This window comes from Amblyomma mixtum, chromosome 9 (genome assembly GCF_055824585.1).
Source record: "Amblyomma mixtum isolate Tamu chromosome 9, ASM5582458v1, whole genome shotgun sequence".
NCBI classification, from domain to species: domain Eukaryota; kingdom Metazoa; phylum Arthropoda; class Arachnida; order Ixodida; family Ixodidae; genus Amblyomma; species Amblyomma mixtum.
The window spans coordinates 79647898-79674414 of record NC_143020.1 but is presented as its reverse complement, the minus strand read 5'-3'; the positions used below and the strand labels follow the sequence as shown (position 1 = coordinate 79674414).

Sequence of the window (26517 nt, the reverse complement as noted above, 5' to 3'; positions counted from 1 at the left end):
TACTCCAACAAAAGTAAGTTCATTTATTGTGGACCTGCACACTAAAACAACAAGAATGGTTTTCTGACAGCACAGGAGAAGTGATTACAATAAAATAAAAAAACAGTAGTCATTTTGACTCGACTGGCTAAAAGCGTAACATAAATAGCCTTTTCTTTGATTTGTTATGTACACATGTACCACTCATTAGCGTCAGCAATCTCAAATTAATGCATTATATTAAAATACCACTCGACACTTGCATTATGAAGTAAAAGTGCGGCTAGTGCTATCAGCTATTCGACTTTTGTAGAAGGCACTTTTCTGCAAAAGCACAAAAGGTTTTATGCTTTAAAACATTAAATGCGGATTTTATGGCAGTGGGGAGCCTATAAAGGCAGAAACCACCAGGTGTCTGAACAAATTCTTTCACGTGTCTTTGTACTTTGTGAAGAGGTTGTACAGCACTCTCAGAGTAGACTTGAGGTCAGCGTTCACCAGATCTGTGGAGAAAGCCAAAAAGGTGAAGTTCAACGGAGCTATATTTAATGAACATAGCTCAAGATAAACAAATTTCACAACTTTTAGTAGAATAAAGAAACAAGCTGGAAATCAAATTCTGACAATGTCGAGACAGGATGGACTGCTTGAACAGAAATGCAAAACCAGCCAAAAAGAAAACTGTAGGTGTATTTAGGGAAACATACCGTATTTTCTGGTGTACAAGACGCACCCTTGTATAAGACGCACCCACCATATATGCAGGCTGTCATTGAAAAAATTGGTATATAAGACGCACCCGTGTATAAGACGCACCCCAATTTACCCAGTTAGGCTAGTGAGGCTTAATAAAACATGCTTATGCGACCATCGCAAAATGCACCGTACGTGTGAGAAGTTCTTAAGCAACGCTAAGTGATCGAAAAAGGCAACACTCACGCCATACCAGCCCACGTTTTAGCACAAAAGAAAAAAAAAGCGAAAGAACTCTCTTTATGTCCATAACAATTATTTTTACATAAAACCTTCAAAGTCTTCATCTTCGGATGCGCTATCGAAAAGGCAACACGTCTGAAGCATTCTCTTTGCACTACGTACTTGCAAAGGGTGACTAAAAAAAAACATCGGCTTCTCTTGGCTTGTCTTGACAATGGCGAGAAGCGCGACTGTCGCCATCTTTTGGCATTTCACATTACCTTTGCTTGGGGCCTCCGAAACGGCTGCGTGTTTAAGATCCCGGAAGTGGTCAACCCCGCCATTTCATGATAAAGTTCACCTAAAAAAGTTGCGCACGGCGGTCTCCGTATTGAAGTATTAACCATGTTACAACCGCATTATTGGTAGTAATATTTTTTCGGTGAAAAAAGCTTGAACATGAACCTGAGTAATTTCTGAACTCGCAAAAAAAACCCCGGAAAATTCGCATATAAGACGCACCCTTGTATAGGACGCACCAGCAAGATTTTTGAAAAAAAAAACCGCGTCTTATACACCGGAAAATACGGTACATGAAAAAGCGGCATGGAGTTCATAGCTTATGACATCTGCATGTGTCAAACTGTTTACCAAGTGAGCACACAATTTAATCCTCTTCTGTTTTATACATATTTATTTCAGCTACCCTGGCATGCTTTGAAATTCAAAACTAACCATTATGCCCACAGCAATAAACTTGTTTTTCATCTAAAAATAAGTTCAGATAGCAATTTTACAAGGAACCACTGAAATGAACAACAAAAATGGTGCATTCACACAGAAAATACACATTTGGCACTTCAGTTTTTCGCTAATCTGGTGACTAAATGATCAGCAATGTACGCTGTAACTGCAAATGACTGCTTCACTGGGCTAAAGTATCGATTAACTATGTTCTCAACACAGCCACTTCCTCTGTAGCTGTGCTGCTATCGGCATTGACAAATAAGTAGAAGCCATGAACACGAGCATGCAAGATATATAACACCACTACAAACCGGTCAAGTCAGCCTCACGTTGGTTTCTTTCGTCGGCTCACCATACCCTTCCACAATAAGTTTGTGACTGGATGTGATTTATACATGAAACCTGCCCTAACACTGTACTAATTTCATGCTTGTTGCACAAACATATGAAGTGCTGAAATGCATCTAAACCTAAATCATAAATCCTTATTCAGCTTATTCACAGTCAAGGTAGATACATCTGGTCATCCCAACAGTTGTGGATGTCCTACATCACTTGTGCAGTTCTCTTCATCATCTACGTACAAGCTTGAGCGCACAGTCGCACTACATTGTGCACTAAAAACAAAAAAGAATTTCAATCTGCAAACAATAATAAGTGATCTATCTAACACACCTGTTCACTGAGATAAACTTTTGTGCGAACACCACATGTGAAGCAGTTAATGCTATCATTGTCATCCATAGCCTGTGCACGATTAGTAGCTCAACATGCAATAGCAGCGTGGATAAACCGATAATCATTAAAGCAGCAGACCTGCTTTCAACGGCAACATGTGGACGTTTGTTTTCTTTCTCGAAGTGCACGCAAAAGTCAAAGGCTCACCTTCTGGCCTCGCCTTCGGTTTTGGCAATCCTGCATCCGTCATAAGAGTGAATGAAAAGGACACGTTGTGAACCTTCTGCTCAAAATTTGAAGGCGTTGGAAAGAAGCAGTAGAGGGGAACGAAGTAGCCCTCAACGAGGCCCATCAGCAAAACAAGGTAGATGCCGTCCTGGAACTGAAGGTCATCAGCACTGTTAGCTTTTGTGCAGAATTACCAATGCATAAAGCTACGCATTTTATCACTGGTACGAAAGAGGTAGAAAAATAGATTTTCAAGGATCAGGAGCATAAAAATTTAGTTTAGCATAAACCTACCACAAGATAGAAAAGGCAGGCAAGCATGGCAATTCCCTATTTAGGCATTTACAGGCAAATGCCTAGAGTTCTGACCCCTAGTTATGAGATAGCGAATACAGACCTGTGTGTCCAAGTCAGTGACCTCAAGATTGACCTTGTTCAGGTGCTTGTTCACGAAGCTCATAAGTGACTGAAAAGTAAGATGGAAGACTTTTAACTCATGACACTAATTACATATGTGACAAGAGCAGAAATAAACGAAGCACTGACCTTTTTCACAACTTGCAACTTGTCTGGAGCATGGTCGAAGAGGGTATCAAATGCATCGCGCTCTGCATGAATAAGCAAAACATGTCAGGTTCAATCATGTAACACTGCTGGTAATGCAGTATGACATATTAACTAGCAACATGAGAAGGACAAGATTGCAAAAATATAGGCAGTGTCTACAGTACTACCCAACAATGCCAAGGGCAGCGTCTAGAGCGCTGCTGCCAGATGGTGCTAGAAGGCATAACTTGAGCCCCGGGATGATGCTGCAGTATGCTGCACTGCAGATGGCATTCGAAGGATGAATATAAGCATCATTAGATGACACTCTTATACCCGTGCCACACGCACACAAGAAATGGCAGTAAATGCTTAGGGCCTCAAATCTGTTAATGCCATTACTTTCGGAGTTGGTGCTACACGCCCACATTTAATGCCATTATCAAAAGTGAGGATGACGATAACGCTTGCAAGGCAGTCAAAAGTTTCATCTGAATGTAAACAGTGCTAATGAGCACAATATATCGGGAATGTTGGTCAAATGAAATGTAAAAATGATTTTTCAGAAAATACGGCTGTTCTTACTATACAAGTTGAAAAAGTAGCTATAAACTCGCATGTCAGCACACAAGTCGAGAGTACCAGTCAATAAGGCTGGTTAAAATGGCGCTCTTCACATCGAAAACGCGGCATATATAGATGTTTCATCTGACAAAGTTACGAATTAACTATTTGCTACTGGTTAGGAAGTTGTTAACTCATGCTTTTCTGTGTGTGGAATGGGAACGAGAGTATGCATTGCACGGGTGAATGAGTTGTGGTGAACTCAGTAGGTTGCGAATGGCAGTAAGGCTAATGCCATTAAATTTATGCGTGTGGCACTGCACGAATGCCATTATGACTGAAGGCAGTAAGCACTTAATGGAATTAAATCTGGCCGCGTGGCATGGGTATTATTCATCGTTTGAGTGCTACCTGCAGCGGTGCAATAGCGTATTGCAGCACTACCCAATGGCATTGAATCTATGCACTCTAGCCCTATGCTTAGCAGCATTACTGCTCCTGCATCTTTGTGCTACTCCTGGACTGCTGAGAGCTGGAGATGAACTGACAAAAGCATATACTAGATTTATATAACCATTGTTTTTTGGGAATTCAGCCTCATTTCTTTCAGCCAATTTCCCCCCACCTAGACATTACGCTGCACACTCCATTGGAGGCCAACAACAGCTAGTGTGGCCCGCAAGGACTGCCTCGAGTTTGCATCTTCTAAGGCATTTTCATCCTTCGAAACTGCCTTCTGCTAGTTGAGCATATGATTGCAGGACAGTAACTTTCACCTGCTGCCCATTCAACTGAGGGAAGTTCTTTGCTTGAAGGAGCTGTAGCCCGTCTGTGGGATGAAGCTATCCACAAGGGAAACTGCTATGCTGTCTGATGCACTGGGAATTATCAAGCATTCTGCGACACCACTCGTACAGATGGTGAAAACTTCTGCCTCAAGACAGAGGTTACAATTTTCATGGAGTAAAACAGAGGTCCTGCCCCCGACTACCCGCTCTTTTAGAATCCCTTTATCTTATTCCCATTGCTATATATATGCATGTTATACTTACCAACCCGCATACCAAGGTCACTGAAATGAAAAAAGAAAAGAGATTAAGTGTTTGAGATAAACATTTCAGTGCTGAGAGGACAAAAAATAAATTTATAGTCTTTGTGATGATTAACTGAATGCTTATCAACCATTATTACTGTAGCTACTTTGATTCTCAGATTCCAACATGGACCTCAGAGGGAAATTCTCATGAAATATCTTGAAGTAACCTTCACAATGGTTTGGATTATGGGTAAGTACAGGATAGCAGCTGCCAAATCAGTGAGAGCATAAGAAAGACAGCCCAGCTAAAACTTAAAGGACACCCACACTGGTACCAAGCTTGGTAGTCAAACCCCTGCAAACTGCTGTTAACAGAACTTTACAACAGAAAACAAATTGAAAAGGCAGCAGGGCAGCCTCCATCCAGTGCTCAGTTCGTCTGGGGGCCTCTTGACAAAGTGTTGATCAGTGAACCGAGCTTACCGCTCACTTCTTGCTCAATTTGTTTTGTGTTGTCAAGAATCACATCCTCCTGCCTTCTCTCTAATGTGAATTAACTGAACTTTGTGCATTTGAAACAAAGCTGTACTTGGAAACTATGAGAGGAGTAATGGGAACATTTCAGAATGCTATAAGGATACAACAGGCAACATCAGATATTAAAACACAGTTGCCAAAATAGCGTGAACAGCTTTTGCACACCTGCTATATGCTTTAGAATGTAACTGTTCACCAACAGAGGACATCTTAATAGAAACTAGAAACTACTGAAAGCGACAAAATAGGTTTTTAAGAGGCCGGAATCCCAAAATACTTTTGAAAAAAATACACACCTTTATGGATTATTTATGCACTTTGTGAAGCATACATTTCTTGTGAGTGATTAAGACTTTAAATACGCTTTCCATAGCATTAAGTGGGATAAACAGCCTTTAGAGCTATGCAAACCCATCATGTAATGTCTTTTATGGACTTTTGAAGAAAAAGAAATAAAAAGTACTTAAGAAGTAAGGCAATAAAACAATTTTCCTTGTGCAATGTTCATTCTGAATGTTCCGCAAGAATTTGAAAAAAAAATAGCAACCAGGCCTTTGATGCGAAACAATGCAAACAAGCTCGCACTAGACAGAATGGGGGAAAATGATGCACAAATTTCGGTTCTTTGGCATTAGTGTCAAACCCTTAGGGAGGTGAAAATATATGAAGCAAAGAGTAAAACAAAACTTATTTCTAGAATGCAGTCAGTAAAGAAACACTTTACAGTTTGCACTCACTCGTATGTGGATGTCAGCTCTTCCTGAACAGTCCTTGGATGCAGGATTCCATTCCGTTTCTGAAAAGTGAAGGCAATCCCAGAACTGTGAACATCCACAGCAATTTTCACTTACCATTAAAAATGAACACATTTTCCGACGTAAAAAGTGCAAGCTCTATGGTGCGCAAGGCGTAGACTGAATTTTATGGATATATTAGGAAGAACTGAGCCTTTTTGTGATATGCTTTATGGAAATGAATACAAATTTGTTTTGCAAAATAAAAAAAAACATGAACTCATTGGGTTAAATAAAAACTTCAATGACACAATAGTGCATTCTCACCTGAACCACAACAACATTCACAACCACATTCTCAGGCAGCCTTACAGGTGCCCTGAAATGCCTGGCCAAAGCAACCAGCAAGTGAATGATGGATACAACATTCTTTTGGTGGATGCCTGAAAAGAAAAAAAAAACATTTTATAATTCCATTTAGCTCAGCACTCCTCTAACTGGCACCATTACGTACTTGTGAGCAGAACAAAAATCTCGACGGACTAATGAAGTCCATTTATTATGGTAGAAGTTTATAAATTTGGGCTTCAAGGAGCCAGAAACAAAGTTTAAACTATTGAAATATTTTGGATTATTAAGCGACCCACAAAACTGCTAAAAAGTGTTCGTATTAGGCAGTTTTATTTGGTGAAAAACTCGGCACTGTTGTGCACCCACACTCGATTGGCCCAGGATGGTGCAAAGCTCAAAAGCGAAACCGAGACCCTAAGACTGCGCTGTTCTTCGCTGATGGGGCCCTCCGATCGGCGTCATGCCTATTGTGTTCATGTCAGTGTAGTGCTGACAACATCGCACAATTAGACTGCTGGTTGTGCCGATCATACCATCATGCGGTCCTTCATTGAGATCCCAACTGAACTGACTGTTGAGCCCACCAGCATCCAAATTCAGAAGCGTGTAAAGCCAAAGACTTACATGGGCACAGTTCAGGACTGCTCTGGTCATCTGAATTACTGAGGGTTTGTTTAAAGAGCTTTTAGTACATTAAAGAAAACCCTGAGGACGTTTACAAGTTTGTGACATCTCTGTTCGGAGTTTGATGATGCAGGGGAAGGGAGGAATGTAAGAAAACGTTCAGAACCTTGAAAGCCTCCTTCCCTTTCTCTCTGCTGGCAGGGTGGGGCTTGCGATCGCTTAAGTAGGTGTTTGTGTTCAATGTCCCTGTTTGTTCTCAATCTCAAGATTTCACTTTTGCCAAGGTGATGGTTACTGGGGTCTCTTTTATGCAGGCATGCACAAAACCGGTGTAACAGCTAGTAACAGCTAATGCTGTAAAAGTTGAGCAATGTGTATGGGTGGAAACTAATAAACGAAAGCCCATCACGTGACACAGCCAGAAATTTTTTACAAGGCTCAGGAAAGCGGTAGTGGGCACTAGTGGGAGGCAATATCAGGGTCTTGAATGTAGGTTCAGGTAATGAGCAGATAACGCCGCTTACATTTAGAAAAAGGCTTCCCCTTGGACAACACCATGCTATGTCCCTCTATCCACCATACTGGAGGTCCGAAACACTTGAGCACACAATGCGCACAAACAGTTAACAAGTTATGCTTGCACAGGTTTAGTGATTTTTCATGCAAGATACTTCCTGTAATGTAAGCCAATCTGATGAACTTGAAACACAACATGGAATAGAGAGACAATGACCACTACAAAAGTGCATTGTAGCCACTGTACAGCCTGAAGACATTCTCTGCAAAAGACATCTGCCTCCGATTCTTTGTTCACATCTGCCCTGGACGAGAAGATTTACGGGTGGCTCTTGGGCAGAACAAATGAGGGTGAGTGGCGCAGTACATTTCTCGGACTTGCTTTGCAATAAAGTAAGGTTTTAAAGTTTCTTTCACAAATATTTTTCACTTGGGAGGGATGGCTACCTTCCCCAGCAGTATTAAAGGTGCACTGAAGAGGAATCTGAACTTGTCTTTTTGCCGCAGGAACTCGATCTACACGTTCCTAGCATTCTTAGAAACTGCGACTTATTGCCCTGTGTGGCCAATTTCCTTAATTAAATCGAATTAACGTCCGGCTCCAGCCCTTTTTTTTTAATTCTGCCTCGTACGGTGGGCGGAGTCGACCAACGCGTGTAGTGCCTTTCACCCAGTCCCATGGCGGATTGCCGCTCTGCCATCGGCGGAGTAATACGTAGTAGTCCGTAGTAGCAAATAGTCCGCGCGTATTTTTATTTCTGCGGGACTATTTTGCGGCTATATTATCTGCGAATGAAACTATTTATTCATAAAAACCTAAAAAACAAAATAAAGCGAAAGCAATGCCTCCACGGAGCTGGCTACAAGGCGCTCCACGCGTTGGTCGACTCCGCCCATCGTACGAGGCAGAATTAAAAAAAAAAAGGGCGGGAGCCAGACGTTAATTCGATTTAATTAGGGAAATCGGCCATACAGGGCAATAAGTTGCAGTTTCTAAGAATGCTAAGAACGTGTAGATCGAGTTCCCGCGGCAAAAAGACAAGTTAAGAATCCTCTTCAGTGCACCTTTAAATCTGCCGCTGCTTTCCTGACCTCCAGTAACCAATGATTAGCTGCAGGAACATGCGCAACTCGTAAAGGCTACTTTCCTAGCTATTTGCCATACTTACTTTCCACACTCCACTTGTACTGTCCCCATTTTGGAAGACCAAGCACCTGATTTGCGCAGTCAACAACTGTCTTCAGCTTCTGCTTCTGACCTTCCTCTGACTGTGTCACTTCCACCACATCAAGCCTCTTTCCAGTCAGTTTTTCTATTAAAAAAAATGAAAGATGTGACAAAGTCAGGCCAGCTGTTCAGAGTATCTTTAACCTGGGGATGCTAGAAAATAAACTGATATATAAAAATCAACCTTTTTTAACCAGTACAAAACTTCATGAACAACTAAGGCTTGATATATGACATGCACAACTTTTATTATTATTCAGCAGTTTTCAAACTGAAGAAAACTGCAACATCTAGCATGGAACATTGGAGCCAGCATCTACTCTTCATAAAAACTAGCAACATTTTAAAATGTATTTAATACCAAACGAACAGCTCAAATTCTGGGTATGTTATTTAAGTGTTTCAGCATTCGGCAGTTTTCATACTAAACAAACAAAACTTTGACACATGGCATAAAGCTTAACAATATCGACTGCGCAATTTTCTTTGTTGGCGGTGCTGTTTATCCTTTATCAAGAAGAACATGTTTGAAAGGTTCATTAAATATGCCCCCTTTCAGTAAGTTTCTCACAAATTCTGAAGTAACTATGGAGCAATAATAAAACTGGTTGCTCAAACTTTTAAATCATTATTGTATAATAAACATTTCCACCCCTCAAAAGCTCAAGGCTATATTTTATGCCCCAGAGTTTTTTGAAGCAATAATCAGAGCTGTTGTTGACTTTTGTAGTTTTTTTGCAGATGTACAAAAGAAACCAGAAAAGTCCTATTCACCAGTACTGCTGTCAGAAGTAATGTGCAGCAATAAAGGAGTGCATTATTTTTCACTGCAGCCTTATTTAAATCCAGAAATATCATAAGTCAAAAAAATAATTCCACTAAACAGCTTAAACCTAGAAATATCACCTCAAACAAATAATTCCATTAAGCTTAAACCAAGAAAGAAAAAATGTGGCATATTCTTGTACGAAGTTTTCTTGCTTCTCTTGAGCTTACGGTCAGCAGCATTCTCTATTCTTCCTAAAAGTTTGCTTCTCTGCAAGGTTATTTTATATCAAGCTGTAGTTCAGGCTAAGTTTGTACAGTCATCCACACACCTGTCTAGAGCGTTTGAAGAGTGTGCTTTGTTCTCCATTTGTAACAATTGCCGCTGACTGACGGGCTCGATGCAGCTTTTAAACACGATCCATAAGAATACACATGCACCTTATGGACAGGTTTTGAGTCCTAGTTCACTGGTAAATGACACAAGTGTACTTCCCCTCACACGGAGTGCTTTGGACAGGTGTGTGCACAAGTGTTCTTGCACCACACACAAAAGGGACAGTTTGAGGTGCTTGTCAGCCCTACAGTACAATCTGTTCTAGACCTGTGTAGTATAAATAGGCCCTAGTCTATTTTTTTTTGTTGATTAAGGACAAGCTACAGACAGGTGCTGCTGACTAAGAAGGGGGTGGAAAACCATTCTGAAAAGGCAGCAAGTGACTCTCCACAGCTTACTCAGTGAAGGCAGCATTACTAATGCTTCATTTTAAATTATGAATGCGAGAGCGAAATCTGTGAAAACGTTTTGGCTTCAAACAAGATCTTGTAAGGAAGCTGATTTAAAGAAATTTTAAACTTGACAACTGCCAGAGACATACAGTATGATTGGGCAGTTCAGGTGAATTACTCAAGAATTTCGGACACTGTAGAAATAAAATTTTAGGTGAAAAGTGTAAGATTATTTTTATTTCTTCGATGTGCATGGTCTTTTATTTTAGCACATGCAATAATGTTATGTTACTTACCAAGAAGTTTCTGTAAAACCTGTCCATCAAACAGATCCTCTTCAATATCTTTCACAATAATTCGATGACTGGCCAATTCATCGTTGATCCATTCGATAAGCACAGCAATCAGCTCCTTCAGCTTTGGATCTTCATAGGACGATGGTTCAATCATGGCCCTTTCTTCCATTTCATCTATTTGGCAATAAGGATAACGATTAATCAAGGGCTTCGTTGTCCTCATCACAAAATCAACAGCGCACGACAGAGCACCTCTAGAACATGTTATCACCAGGGGTTGGACTTCTCAGTTTTTATTTCTTTTTCGAATTCAGAGAACTTTTTTTTCAGTGTTTATTCAGAATGCAGTTTTTAGGCTTTTTCAGCAAATATTATTTCCTACAGATTAATGAATGGTTTTCATCAGTGATACAATGTGGTATTCCTGTGCAGTTAAAAGTCATTTAGAGTTTTGACTATAGTTATCAGCCTGAGAAATTAGTTTGTCTGTAAATAAAGCACAAAAGGTCATAAATTACTGTTGAAGCACTTATATGTATGCTTGCGGAAGGAAATGCAATTGCCAGTTGTGATGCAAGTTTAATTATGGAAACACAAAAAAGAAACAGAAATGAAAGTTGGTTTCTAAAAATGGGTTGCCTTGCTGAAATTTCACTCTAGGTTGAGCAAGAGGGCAGGGTAACTTATGCACTCCACATTTATTTATATTTTTTAATTACATTACCCATACCACCTGTTTAGCATTACAGTGGGGGGAGAGAGAGTTACAACATAATCATCCAACACAGTGGCAGGAAAAAACACCCAGAAAATACCGTGCAGCATAATTTGATACAAACAAACACAAGCATAACATAACAGCAACGTGGCAAACAATTCATTAGATTCATTACACTGCCATGAAACTGCTGCTTAGCCGTCATGGTAGTCAGAACACGAGACTTTTTTTGTAGTCCTTATGCATAGTTTTGTGTCCTTAGATGCTGTGGAGAGACGGTGAAACTTGCTTAATTAAGTAATTGCCCTAAGAGGGTGATGACAGTAAAAAGAGCTGCATAAAAGAGCTACATCAAAGAGCTACAAGGTGAGCCTCCCAGTCTAGTGGGGCATGCAAGATAGTGGAGCAATGCCTTAAAACTCACATACGCTGTTTTACCAAACTTTCCCTGGCTACCACGTTTTGTTAGTTTTCTCCTCTGATGGAGTGTAATTACTACTCGATAACCAGCTGGTAGCGTCGTTCATGTCAAGAAAAGAGGCATTTTCCTGCCAAAAAAGAATTCAGAAAAGTGAATATGACATACTTTTATTGCTTCTGTTTTTCGGTTTAAACCTAAAAGTCCAACCACAATTTTCGAAATGTGTAGGTGCAGCAGCACAGCACACAAATATCCATGCGGAATAACGAAACTACTGCGCATAGCAAATGGCGAAAAGTACTGCAGATGAGCCTCCATACCAAGGACATAATCCTGCGGCGGGAGCTCCGGAAGGGTCGGACTTCCTGGTGTGTCGATAGCATTTTTCCCTTCTTCCTGGAGCTCGACCACTGCGTAAACAACAGGTAACATTACTATAATTGGGAAGGAAACGCCACAGCGCTTTCTAAAATGTATGTCCACACTGAACGAGCGTGTTCATTGAGACCACGCAATCCCGCAGGCACTAAATGTATGCGACAACGAAAGGATGTCAAAAGATAACGTCACAGGTCTCAAATTACATGCAATACAAAAGAAACTAAGTGATGGTCAATTTCCAAACCGACGTTAGCTACTATATGAACAACACAAACAAATGGGGTGTGGCGCGACATGTTTCGCCGGCTCATAACGAAAAGTCGAAGACACCAGTGTACTGCACTTGCAACTTCATAAGAGCATTCGCTCTGTATTAGGGTGATGACAACGAAGATGTCATGAAAAAGAAGCCCTCAGTGCTGAACTAGCACATCTCCATACATGGTCACGAAAGGCGGCACCTTCATACGATCGCTGGATTTCGATTACTTCGAGCGAATACAATGACCGGACAACACTTCTGACAAATGGATCGGTTACTACCTTCCTTGATCTTCTTCCTCCGGCCAAGTGTACCCAAGTATTCCAAGAATGATTCGTCCTTTTTCCTCTGAGGAGTTACAGGTTTCGGTGACTTCGGCCGCGGTGACGCCATTTTCAGTTTACTCCTACACACTCTACGTTCCGGCAAAGAAAAACAACCAAAACCACCAACCAACGCTGCCAACGCTCCGGGTAGGTGGCGCTATCTAGGAGCGGCCAAAAAAACTGCGCGTAAGTACCTCCGAGATGGGTAAAGTAAACAATTGGTGAGCCGATCTCTAAGTCTTTTGTGACTTCATTGTCAGCCCAGGGATGGCGCTAGTTAGATTCTAGTGAGGCAAGCTTAGGTTTAGGGTGCCTCGATTCAGAGAATGAACACTGGATCAGCAAAGGAGCGCTGGATCCAGGCACCGTTTGCTCGTAAGTATAGCCTGGGCCCGTATGCTAGTTGAGTCAACTAAGTGGGCGCGTCCAAATGAGTGCGGCATAAAGCAGCTTAAACTCTGCCGACAATACCAGCGCTCTTCTTTTTACGCGCGAAAAGGTGGCAACCGTGCTGAGAAAAGGATGTGGCACCACCGCTCAGGCGAATTGACTTTGCCTCAACAGCGCATCAAAAACGGTAAGGAATGGAGACAGAGACAAGCGCTGACTATCAAATGAAGTTCTGGTTTGTCGTTTATGGGATTTACTACGTCCCAAAGCGCCTCAGGCTATGAAAGGCCGAATTTCAGAGCCGAATTTCCGAATTTCCGTGCCGTGTTCTGAAAACTGAGCTGGGGTGGCGGCTGTCTAATTTCCTGCTTTGGGAGCGTTTGTGTTTGCGTGTAACCGATTCTTGAGTGTTCACCAGCGTCACCATATAAGAATGTACACCGGAATGAAGCTTCGGTTCGCAGTTTGCGCATCAGTGTCCTGGTTCGTTTTATCTTTTTTGTTGAAGATTCTCTGAAAAGCGTCACGATGCAACTGACCATGTGTAACTGCGGGACGCACGCGCATTCTCTTACATCCCTACCCACCTACTCCTACATCCCTTTACTGGCTACTGCACCCGGCTATTGCAACACGTACTCGCAGAAAACCCTATAGGCGCTAATGCCGCGGCAGCATAAACGGAACAGACTTCCAACTCTCCTACAAATATGTTTAATAAAAACTTAATCCGGAAGCTGCATTTTCCTCCACCCTATCACCGAAATTCGCATTATCGTAACGAGGTTAAGCTTGTGGTCATTTCCCCCCCAGAAATTTCTTATTGTGAACCTTGAGTTTTTGTCCACAACCCCACGCCCCCCCCCCCCCCCCTTTTTGTTTTTGCTGTTATTTGTAGCCTTTGTGTTACCTATGATTTCAGACTGTTCAGCTGAATACACACAAATTAAAAACCTACCATATCAGCTGTGCATCAGCTATGAATATATCGGTATACTGACCCTGGCATGATATTTGGTAAAGAAAGGTGATTGCTCTCTTTTGCCGACTGTTCATTTATACGATGTTCAGGAAAAAATTTTTACTATAAATGGAACTGAGGAGTCTCACTTTTGGCCTTGGTCGCATCGCCCTGGGAGCTGAGGACCTCTTGCAACGTGAGGGCGGACTTCTTCTTCTTGGGAGGCCGCACCAGCGACATGGTCGCGACACTGACGAAGCCTCCGGGACGCTGCTCCCCTGGCTCGGAAACCGGGTTGATGTCTTCGTATATGTTCTCGCTGGAATCCGTGGAGTCCTCGACGCCGCACTCCGGTGGAGGCGGCGGCAGGTCATCCAAGTCGTCCGTGTCTGAGGACGACGTCATCCTGCGCATAGACGGCAGCGCCTGAGAAAGACGCAATGACTTCCATACCTGCTGGGAAAAAGAAACCTTGTCGTCGCTCTGACGTTCTGATGTGGTTGATTAACGGCATGGTATGTGGAATTTAACGTCTCAAAACTATGAGGCTATGAGGGACGCCGCAGTGGAACTCTCCGGAATGATTTCCACCTAGCTGGGGCCCTTTAACGTGCACTGACATCCCACAGTGCACTGGCGCCTTGCGGTTCGCCTCCACTGAAACGTGGTCGCCGCGGCCGGGGTCGAACCCGTGTCCTAGGGCTGAGCATTCGAGCGACCTAACCATTGAGCCACCCCAGCGGAGAAAGGTTGCATTAAAGGGCAACCGCAGCACTTTTTGGAGAATTTCGAGATGTTCAAGGATTCAAATCTATATAGGCTGTAGGTAAAACATGCCAAGTGTTTTTGCACTAGCATTTAAATAGTGACGTAATCGGCGATTGAATTTTGCGCTTCTCCTCAACGCACCAGAGGAGTGAAGAGAAACTCAGCGTGACGTCACGGAAGGTATGATTTCAAATTACCGCTGTCGTCAGACACACCCTGCCCTGACTCGTTAGGGGCTGCCAAAGTACTCTCGGCAGGGTTCGCCTTCGGTCGTGTTGGTTTTTTTTCCTTCAAAGGAGGCGTTTGTGCATTGGAAGTGTACCGATACCTTCGATGACGTCATCATGCGCCCCTCACTTGGCGTTGTGCGCTGCGGAGAAGCTTGAAGGGCGTCCCGATTTTAATCGGCGATTACTTCATTTTTTCAAGTGCTAGCCCAAAAAGACTTCGCATGCTTTACCTGAAAGTTTCACACATTCGGCCCTCTTAAGCTCGTTGATTTCTAAAACCTATTCAGTATCCCTTTAAGGGCCTTTATTCAGACTTTATTCAGACTTTATTTCAGCATCAGACGAAACACAGTCTGATGCAGGGACAGAAGCTAAAGGCTAATGGTGCCTGACGAGGCCTCTGACCCTACACAGCTCACAGCGGTACAGATACAACAAGCATCTTAGAACCAAAATAATAAATCGTGCCTCCCAGCGGTAGTCACAAAAGATAAAAAAACGCAACATTTGACACCTGTACATAAACGTATTGCATATACAGGTGCACACACAAACAACAAATCACACATAATCGGACGTTACACAAATAACTTGAACAAATTAGCACAAATAACTGCTGTACAAAATAATACACAAATACATAATGCACTTTTTAAATTTTCAGTGAAAACTTCATAATACTGTTTGAAGAGAGACAAAAGCAAGACACAAGCAACTGAAAGTCATTTTAAGTTATACAGAGTTTTGTGTTCCTTTTATGAGGCGACAGTAAAACATGAAAAACACTGTTCAATTATGACTATATTTAATTTGACAACATAACAATAGCTCCCTAAGTTGGCATTTAAATGTTTTAATTTGCATTCAAAGTTTAGCTTGCCTTCAAATTTGTTTAAGATGGTAGGTATTTGATACGCCATTGTCTGTCTTCCATAATTTGTTCGGATTTTTGGTGTACGGTGCAAGAGGGAAGACCACGAGGCACTATGCGCTACAGGGCGTCGGCTTAATTCTACAACGCGTTTTTTTCCCTTTACAACAGACAGAAATCTATGTACACGGAGGTTACCAGTGTGTAAGCATTACTTGGCTCATGCGTGCCGTCCACGGAAAGTGTGCACAGAAAGCGTGCACACTTACCCGAGTTTACCCTAGTTACTTGAAAAGTCGGTTACTCGGCACTACCTCGGGTAAGCTCGGGTAAGCTCGGAGGATCACCGCACAAGCTGCAGCCAATAGGAGGAAGCTCGGGTAAGTTCGGAGGAGCGCCTCGCCAGCTGCGCTAGAAGTTGCTCAGGAACAGCAACATGGGTCGCACAATCAACATATGGGTGGCTGTGAATGGAACAGCCACCTGCTATTTCAGCGGCGCATCGCTTGACCGCTGAGCCACTGTGCTGGAGGTAGCATAAGGACTCGCCTCTATCTATGAATGTTAAAGGGGCCCAGAAACACAATCTTAGTTAACTGTTTTGCCTGTTGGTTGCATACAGTGAGTTGTAATGGTGCTATTAGCGTCGGTAACACCGCGTATATTCCGTTTTTTAATATTTTAATGTCCTCCCAAAAACAACTTCATGGCTCTGATGGTGTCGCCACACAGTGGCGGGTTTTTAGCAGCGGATATGACATCACCTGGCGCGAGCTTGATGATCGGAAAAACAGTAAATATACTGCAAATTGTGTGAATAAATAGAGACACATTTTGTCACCTGTCTGCGTTTTATATTAGATCAACAAAAACAACTTGTTTGTCTTAGATAAAAGCCCTGCAAAGCAAGTAAAATAAAAATACACCACCAGGGGCGCTCTGGCATGGAAAGGACGCTGCCAGTCTCAGCAAGAACGAGTTACAGAGAGCAGGCAACCATGGAGTACAAACTTCCGCGGCGTGCTCTGGCTGGCTGTTTTGATTGGTTGCGCCAGGTGCCGTCATTGGGAGAGCGAAATAGGAGTGGGAAGCCCCGCCAAAATCGAGTTGAGGGCAGCGTTTTGTTTGCTTGTATTTTGAAATTTCTTCTCTGAATAACTTCCGTTCCTGTGCATCGATTCCTGTAATTCTTCTCAAGTCAGCATCTGTGTGACAAAGAATCCACCTGAAGTATAGCCGGTATCCCCCCAAGCAGTGTTTCACAGCCCCTTTAAGGGGAGAGTAACCAATTCTGCATATATGGGCATTTACCACGCAGCTCCGTATGGTGTGCGGTTTGGTGACCAACGCTGACTAAACTACACAGACGAACAAACCGCAAACGCGCCGATGGAAACAGCAGCAGTGCACAATGTTTTCGCATTCCCCTATGGCCCTAAGCGATAGGGTCACCCATAGTCGACTAATGTGGACAAAAGCATGTTTGAGCGGGAAACAGTTTATGAGCGCCATTTTTTCATATAACGTAAGGTTGCAGTATAAACATCAATATATCCGCACACCACCCGACGGCAGTCTTGCATTTTTTTTTTCTTATTAACGTTTCTGCTATCGTCAGAGGGCCGTTTCACATGCTGCGACTAGAACGAAAATAGTCGGCCTAGTCGGTGACGCCGCAGTGCGATTTTCGCACAGTGCTTTCACATGCAACGCGTACCCAGCGAATTCGGTCGGAGGGGACACGCAAGGTTGCTCGATGTTCGCATAGGCAGCACGATTAAACGCGACAGAAACGCTGCACGGAATGTGTTGACGATGTTATGACCAGCGTGTTTTTAGATGCAAGGCAATATTTCGTATGTTTTGATTACAATAAACAGTTTTGCTTACGCCGCGGGAACAGCTCCCACGTGACCTCACGCCGAGACGGCGTGTGACGTCACGTCACGTGCGAGTTGTTGCCGCGGCCGGTCTCGACGCACGTGCGCTCTTGCTCGCGCGCCTGGAGACCGGTCGTGGCCGCGGCAGCTGCTCCCGCATGACGTCACGTCACGTGCCGTCTCGGCGCTGCCCATTGGTCAGTCGCAGAGCGAACACACCGACGCTGCGACTGGATTCCAACCGGACGGAACTTGGTCGCAGGCCGTCTGCGGCTAGACCGACGTCCCTCCCCAGTCGCAGACCGACCGAATTCGCAGCGTCGCAGGCGAGAATCGCATGCATGTGAAACGGGCCAGAGGCGTTCCGTATTGGTTTTCCATGGCAGTCTTAACTGCTCCATGTGACCGATGAAAACGCGTTAAAAGAAAGATTTTTTTACACTTCAGAAGAATGAACCATTCCCTTCAATATTTACGTAACAGTATCTTAAAATTTTTAAATACTCAAATTTTTTGTCCCGGAAAGTTGTAAATGTTAAATTTCACTCCTTACTGCTATCGGCAAATCACTGCAGGGCTGTACACAAATATTCAGGGGGCACTTTGACTGTCTAAAGTGCGTAGAGGCGAAAGCGTTTTCCTCACCACTTTGACTGCCTCTATGGCACTGGTGACGTCACCACTAGATAACATCACACATAATTGATGACGAGGTAATAACAAATTACTAATTAGTGACTAACTACTGATTAATGACTGAATACTAATTGACTACTAATTAATGACGCCTAAGCTTCGCCTTTAGGAGTGGAACGCGGCAGCGTGTTGTAGCGCTGCCAGGGAGTCCACGGAACGCCACCACCCGTTCGGCGCGATGCCTTGCCCTTTGAACGCAACGCTTTTTGAAGAAAGGAAACGGCGCAGTAATTCTCTGTCATCTCAGTGGACACCCGAACCGCACCGTACACGCAGGGAGGAAGTGGGAGTGAAAGAAAAAGAGTAGGAGGGGCCGTAATGAAGAAACCACGGTGAAGAAACTGAAAATTGTATTTGAGGAAAGGAAATTACGCAGTAACTGTCTCACATATCTCGGTGGACACCCGTCAAAACGCGGACACATCTGCCGACAAGGCTGCCGACACGGCTGCTAACGAGAGTATGACGCATTAAAAGCTTTCGCCTTAAAAAATAGATGCGCTTTGTACGTCAAACAGCTGTCGTTAACAGCGATAATGATTCTATTCTCATAACATGAAGAACGACGTCTTCCGCGTGAAGCCATACAAAAACGACTCGTCCACTCACGTCTCTTCCTTGGCGTCTTTCTCGGGCATTGCTCCTGGTGACTGGTGAGCCCCCTTCTGGTGACCAGGAGTGAACTTCCAGCTGGTCTCGTGCGTGTCCAAGAAGTTTCCCAGCGTGGCCGACTTTTTCCGAGGACTGTTGACGTCCTCGGGACTGAGCGGAATGAGCACCACCGTGGGCGACTCGGCGGTGAAGCGGACTCCTGGTCTGACGCCGGCGGCGACAGGGGGCGGTGACGTAGCGCCTTCCGCTGTGAGCTCAGCGGAGCCCTGGTCAGGATGCGCGTCTCCGTCAGCCGTGGGAGCAGTGGCAGTCAGCCGGAGACCCAGGTGCTTGGGAAACTTCTTGGGCGGCAGCGGAACGGCGGGCGCCGAGGTCGGCCGGCACTCTTCCTGCAGTGACAGAGTGTACAGTGAATTCACTCTTTGTTCGGTTAGTACATCACCCAGTTCAATACCTGGTCCGTGGACTTGCCACTCTCTATCTGTTGGGGAATGGCGCACCTTATTTGGTTCTAGTTCACAACAGGGATTTTATCCCACGCACCACTTGTGCCGCGTTAGATAACCGCGTTAGATAAGGCGAGATAACCGCTGGTTCTTAAGGGTAACGGAGTGGACTCCAAGAGAAGGCAAGCGTAGCAGGGGGCGGCAGAAAGTTAGGTGGGCGGATGAGATCAAGAAGTTTGCAGGGATACGATGGCCGCAACTGGCGAAGGACAGGGTTAATTGGAGAGACATGGGAGAGGCCTTTGCCCTGCAGTGGGTGTAATCAGGCTGATGATGATGATGATGACGACCACCTGTGCCATCGTTGTCAGTAAGTTAACGGAATCGGCCAATAGCGAACTAGGTTGCGGAGAGCCAGCGGCTGGTGTAGAAATGAGGATATACAGCCACAGTTACGCACTGAGTTGCCCATGGTGTGTTCTAGCGGTCTCACTGTTTCTTTACATCTCAGTCCCTGTATTGGTTTATGGTTTATGGGGTTTAACGCCCAAAAGCGACTAAGCACATGAGGGACGCCGTAGTGAAGGGCTCCGGAAATTCCGACCACCTGGGGTTCTTTAACGTGCACTGGTGGCATCGCACAGCACACAGGCGTCTAGAATTGCGCCTTCATCGAAATTCGACCAGGATCGAACCCGCGTCTTTCGGGTCAGCGACCGCGGCGGCTCTGTGCTGATCGAAACTTTTAATCTCCTTTATCAACTGAAGAATCGCTGACGGCAAAGGAAGGTCCCACGCGTCGTATACGTCTTCACGCGTAACTGCGGCGTAGCCAAGCAATAACAATACAACTAGCCCAATAAGAAGTTGGAGTTTGCGGAAGCAGAAGGGCACCTATGTTTGCGAGTTACACAAGCTCGAGTCGTAACGAGACTTGGTACTTCTCAGAGCCGTTTTCTTCGTCAGGATGACACTGTTAATGACTCCTGAAATATAATGTGAGCTTGGCTATTCATCAGGAATTTACATTTTTCAGTCGTGGGGCAACATACTGTATGTGCTCTAACAAAGTGCAAATACATCCACACAACTCTTCAAACATAGTAGTGGCAAAAGTCCCCGTTGGGTGCATTACTCTAAGCCCACTGGTTGGTTCAAAAACTGGAGTTCAGCTGATCCTCACGCCAACTCACGATATGTTAAGCTAATAAGCTTAGCAGGGTTGCGGAAAACTTGGAAACAAGTACAGTTGCAAGTTGCTTTATACCTGCTTCATGGAGGACTCTATATTTCATATTCGGCGCACCCGTCTGCTAACCTGGAGATATTGGCTGCAATGGGTGCTCAGATTTCAACTTAATTTTTTTGCCCTGGACTCAGGGTCAGTTTTTTTAAAGCTTGCTTTTCCTTCTCTTCCCATCGCAATCATAAAAAAAAATTCTGTCGTTACTACCTTTCAGTATGTGCTGAAATTGTACGCACTGTCGTGTTGGCTATTGAGCTACCAATTATTGCAGGGTCCATCAGACAACGAAAGCGCACACGTGACTAGGTAAATAGGCGCAAGTGCACGTCGCTCTCCTCTTATGGCCCTGAGTGTGCCACTCCGCACAGTCCATACCACCGCGTATAACAAGTACAGTTGAACCTCGCTAAGTTGAAGAGGCCTGGCGATTCTTTCGTTATAGCCGTAGATTCGTTATAGCCCTCATTGGGACCTTTGAAGTATAAATAAATAAATAAATAAATAAATAAATAAATAAATAAATAAATAAGCAAATAAATAAATAAATAAATAGCACATACTGGCCGAGCTTTCAAGGGGAATCATCATTACTTCGTTATACCCATTATTTAGTTATAAACCATGTCGTTACAACGAGGTTCGACGGCATCACGAACCATACTTCGGACCAAATCTCATATAGTGAACCTCACTCACATCGTCAGATAGGAACAGCTCCCGCGAAGGTGGCGGCAGCAGGGACTCCCCAGGGGGCGCCTGCAGCGAGTCTCTTCTGACCGGAGGCGGTGGCGGTACCTTGCGCGGCGGCGGAGGCAGTTCGTAGATCGGGCCTTCGGGGACCACCTGCACACCCACGACGCGAGGCGGCGGCGGGTCCTCGTCTTCGGATGAACAGCATGCCGCAGTGTCCGACATAGCGGCAGCGACGCTGTGCGCCTCCAGGAGAGTCGATCGCCGGAAGAGCCTCTTGCTCACCGCTCGGATCTCCTCGGCGGACATCTTGCGGCGGGAGGCGGGGTCGCCTTCTGGTGGCGCATCCGCGAACCTGGAATAGAAGCACCGCCGCGCGCAAGCGAGGACTGCAGCACAGGAAAAACGTTTCGTTGTTCTGAGTTTGCTCGCAGCTGTCCCAACATAAGCGAACAGGTGTGATTACGTGCGCTGCTTTATCAGCGATATCTTCACACGTACAAACATTAAGTTTGGATGATAAATGCATTTCGACGAGCTAGTGCAACACTGTGGGCTATGAGGCATTCCGTAGTGGAGAGCTGCAGTCTAATTTAGACCAAATGATGTCCTTTTAGTGTGCGGAGAATCTCAAGAAGCGGATTTTTATGCGAACGCACTACATCACTAGCAAAGCTGGAAAACCCGAGGTATGTGTGAAGCCTCAACCTATGACCTGTGATGAAGCACCCGCGCAGAAGGACTAAGGACTGGCGCAATGCTCGGTCAACGTGCGGAACCGCACCCCCCCCCCCCCCCTCCTCCCTTCCCCCTCTGCGTGCGCTTGCCTTTGAGGTGGTGTTGCCTGGAGTGCTTTCGCATATCCTACTCGGTTTAATTACTTTAAAACCCTACCATTTTCTTCTGCATATCACCACCGAATAAAGGCCGTTGCGACCTGATTCGATCCCTTTCGTGTTCGCAGCTGAACGTCATACAACAAAGTCACTGCGGAAATTCGCGCATCACGAAGTTAGTAGTTAAGAAACATTACAGCTGGCTTAGCTTGCATGCGTCTGCTCCTGCTCGGTCTATTTTTCTGTAATCCTAATCGGACACATTTTTCTTTTCTTTCATTCAGCTTGGTGCAAACGTTGCGGCCATGCTTTCGGCCAACATACCTCACGCTATCCTGAGAGGGCTTCATTAGCTCCTTCATTACAACTCCGTGGTGTTTGCGTAGCAGGGGGAGCCTGTATGTTAGGTGTGTAGGTAAGATTAGGGCCGGTTTGTTGAGATAGTGTGGAAGCGGCTGGCGCAGGGAAGATATCGTTGGACATTACCACAATGCTTTGTCCAGTAAAGGAAGTTACTCAGCGGGTGACGGTTATGATGTTAGCGTTTACACCGTACTCGAATTGTACATACAGCTACAGCGGTCAGCTGCGTCGGATAATGGAAGCAGGATTTGTACAGCAAGTTCTAGAGGAACACCACATGTCCCCCATTGCATCCGACAGGGTTTGAAGTAATGGCATTCCGACTTCTTTGTCCTCCGCACTTACACCGTCAGTTCTGCTGTTTAAATCTCAGGCTGGTAATAGCGGTGCACTATAGTCGTGAATATATTCCATGTACAAGACCAGTGGCCTTTCTGGGATTGTCTGAGGAGGCCGAGCAGCAGAATGAACGACGGCAAAGGCCCTATACACAAAACCGATCAGAAAGAGTACATTGGACATATATTTTTTCTTTGTTGCCTTTTCATCTTGTGCAGCGGTTTGATTTAGTAACGAGAAAACCTACAAAATCGGCGAGCCGCACTCGACGAACAAATTGCATAACTGTCAGTAATCCAAGCAAGCGCGTCTGAGATTTCACCGATCATTAGGCGAACGACTAGTATGTTGTGCACATGCTCGCTGCGCCGGTCCTGATACTGACGTCATGCGTTAGGTGGCGCTCCAATGCTATTCAACATGGGCTCACGAACCTGTCTTACTTTAGCTCACATTAGCAATTAAAGGGCCTGTGATAAGACTGGAGACTGAACTCCTTTTACAACTTATCACTACCCGTTTATACGGACTCTCGCTTCATTTCTTCTCAGTTCACTTCTACAGTTTAACGAATTTCAAGGAATAAATGCATTTGGTCCTAATTACATCAAATGAACAGAAAACGAGAAAAATGTCGTGAGTTGCAGTGATAAATTTATCATATGCATTAATAAATCGATAGACACAGTTATTGTCTCATTTTGTTTCGCCTCAAGTGGCATCGTGCGAAGCCTAACATAAAGGTTATACACAACAAAAACATGAAGAACAGTTCACTACCTTTGCTCATGCGCAGTCTGGCGACCAGAGTAATCCATGGTCCCTTGCAAAGACGGTGTCACACAATAAATCAGCACAGAAAAACTCCACCAAACATGAGTGCACAGGAAAGCGACCTTATTAGCACCACGAAGTAGTAACTAAATGCTGCCGTGAGCCGACAGACCTTCCCGGAACTGTCTCCGGTCCGAGCTGCACATCGCACTGTGAAACAGCGTCGACGACTGCTACTTCCACCATTGCTAGCCGGATCCACGCTTCAATGGTACGTCCATGCACCGTAGCTCCACAAGGGTTCTTTGATGCGAATTCTTGCTGCTTGTCGCGCCATCTATCCCAACGCAGAACCATGTAGGAACGCTACAGCAAATGCGTATCACGAGGCGGGGCTTTTGGCACTGACGACGCTAGATGTCGCTTCCATTAGTAGACGAAAGAAGGGGAGCTAAGCGCCAATCCAAACCTTCCTCCCTCCGTACCACGTCGCGCTTCGGGGACAATGTTTTCGTTCGGCTATGTCGGCGTTCACGCTCCGTTCGCGCGGGGCCGGGAAATGAACGGCGATAAGGGGAGGCCGGTGTCCGGGTTGCACCGTTTCCTGCCCCGGCAAACGGCTGTGAGGCCCGACTTCCTGCGGCTCCGCTGAAAGGGTAACGCCGAAGGAGCACTGGCTTCTGCTGCGGCATGACCCGTACCAGACCCCTCGTTGCTCCCCCCCATCTGCTTGAGTGGCCGCCGCTATGCCTTTAACTGCCTTTTATGCCTTTAACTAGTTATAAAGCTTTGTATTAAAAAATTTACTTGAAATTTAGAAGAAGGAGCACCGCATCAAGGTATTTACCTAAAAATAACATAAAGATAACATAAAATATATAATTATAACATAAGCGAAAAAAAAAAACCCAGTCGAACTAAAAGCGTACAGAGGTACTTTTTGCGCAGAGTCCCTGACCAATACATTTCAGTGCTAAAGTAGATGCAGTACTTCTGCGTTCTTTACTGAAATGAACTCGTCGGGATAAATTGGGATAAACGGAGACGAGCTGTTTATTCAAGATGCTTAACCAACTAGCCCGCCAAAACGTGTTTCCTGTCGCTTACTTGGAAGTAAGATTTTTCGTTCTGGATGGCTTCGTAAAATAGTAGTAGTAGCAAAGCACTTCATTTCAGAGCAGAAATCAAATGCTCGAGATGAGCTCCGCCTGCCACACCTGGTCGAGCTGATCTGCTTCACGAGCAGGAAAGGCAGTGTGCAAGATCCGTATAGAGTTCAGGACAGTTGTGGCACGACGGATAGGAGCGGAGATGGCAAAAATAGAGTCTTGGTGGTGTAATGAGTGTGCTGGTCTGAATTTTACGGGAGTGAGCTTGGGAATTAGAGAGACAGGGGTGTGGGGAAGGGAGAACGGCGAGCTACTGCCTGAATTCTAGGTAGGACTACAATATGGCTTCTACGGTCAGAAGGCATTCGTCACAAAATGATGGACTGGATCAGCGGATCGCTGAAGCCCGGTTAAGAGTCTCGCCGGCGAGATGATTACATATCTTATTTGCAGCAATCCCTAAGTGCTCATGGATCCACCTTAATGTGTCCTTAATGTACGAGGTCTTAGATCCAAAAATGCTAGATTTAGGTCAGAGTGTATATCCGGGGGTATGGTTCACTTTTGAAAAGCACGGAAGGCGGTTTCGGAGACAGTATACACGACGTACTGTTGGGTCGGGGGAAGATGAGCGAATTCCTGGACAGCATGCTCAATGGAGATGATCTCCAATGTTGTACTGTCTGGTGGGTCTAGGTAGGGGCAGCTGATAGACGAGAGGTGGTCAAGGGAGAAGGAGGAGCTATGGGCTATGCTAAGATGAGGGTAGCTTAGCGCAGGGTTCCCATGTCGGGGGCTGGCTATGAAGGGAACCATACGTGTGATGCCGGAGTCTTTGCGGAGAAAAAAAAAAGACAAAGCTTAAGGGAGGGTGGATAGGTCGGTCGGACGTTATAACTCGTCTCTGGTCTGCTGTGCCCCGCCCCCAACTCGGGGACAGCAGAAGTTGTGACCAAAACAGGGAAAGAGCACAGGTTGGGGAGTGGGGCTGGCGTAATTCAACGGCGCACTCGCGTTGCGCAGGAAAAAATGCGCAGATATTCCGATCATTTCTTTTGCTTGCCTAACTTGACGATGTCATTCTCCGTCAGAATAGCCGGCAGTTTACGAGGACCCACACAGAAAGCCATAATGCATTTTAATACGATATTCTGACAAGCTTTCGTGAAATGAACAGTATCGCCATCATCCCTCTCACCAGCCTACCTGCGTCCGTTGCAGGGCCAAGGCCTCTCCCATATCTCTCCAATTAACCCTGTCCTTTGCCAGCTGCGGCCACCGTATCCTCGTAGTATTGACAATTTCATCAGCCCACCTGACGTTCTTCCGCTCCTTGCTACGCTTGCCTTCTCTTGGAATCCCATCCGTTACCCTTAGGGACCACCGGTTATCCTGCCTTCGCATTACATGCCCTGCCCAAGTCCATTTCTTCCTCTTGATTTCGACTAGGATGTCATTAACCCGCGTTTTTTCCCTCACCCAAGCTGCTCTCTTTCAGGCTCTCATCGTTACTTGTTTCATTTTCATTTCCACAGTTCGTGGCACTGACTTCCATTTAAGAGGGTTCACCAGTGTGAGTGCTCATATGGAATACATGCGCATTTTCTGAAGCTCTATAGTGTGTCTAAGTTTGGTCGAATTTTCATGAAGTTTGGGGCTACGTTTTTCTTTTTCAGTGAAAGTAGCAAATGCTGTGGACATATTTTTTGCTAAGACTTTCATTTC

General features: G+C 44.9%; 1 protein-coding gene across 2 annotated transcripts; it reads right to left on the bottom strand.

Moving 5' to 3' along the window:
- On the bottom strand, nucleotides 1–23917 carry parvin (beta-parvin). Of its 2 annotated transcripts, XM_089560591.1 has the most exons (14): nucleotides 23690–23917; nucleotides 21378–21726; nucleotides 18987–19378; nucleotides 14082–14338; nucleotides 11933–12022; nucleotides 10474–10647; nucleotides 8625–8768; nucleotides 6292–6407; nucleotides 5968–6026; nucleotides 4710–4729; nucleotides 3094–3155; nucleotides 2945–3013; nucleotides 2527–2701; nucleotides 1–482 (listed from the first exon to the last, which is right to left on the bottom strand). In XM_089560591.1, exons 1-14 carry the CDS (start codon nucleotides 23725–23727, stop codon nucleotides 409–411), a joined length of 2019 nt encoding a protein of 672 aa, XP_089416717.1. In that variant the 5' UTR covers nucleotides 23728–23917; the 3' UTR covers nucleotides 1–408. The 2 variants fall into 2 exon arrangements, with proteins under 2 accessions (XP_089416717.1, XP_089416719.1); XM_089560593.1 differs by lacking the exons at nucleotides 14082–14338; nucleotides 18987–19378; nucleotides 21378–21726; nucleotides 23690–23917 and adding an exon at nucleotides 12537–12695.
- Nucleotides 23918–26517: the final 2600 nt, after the last annotated feature.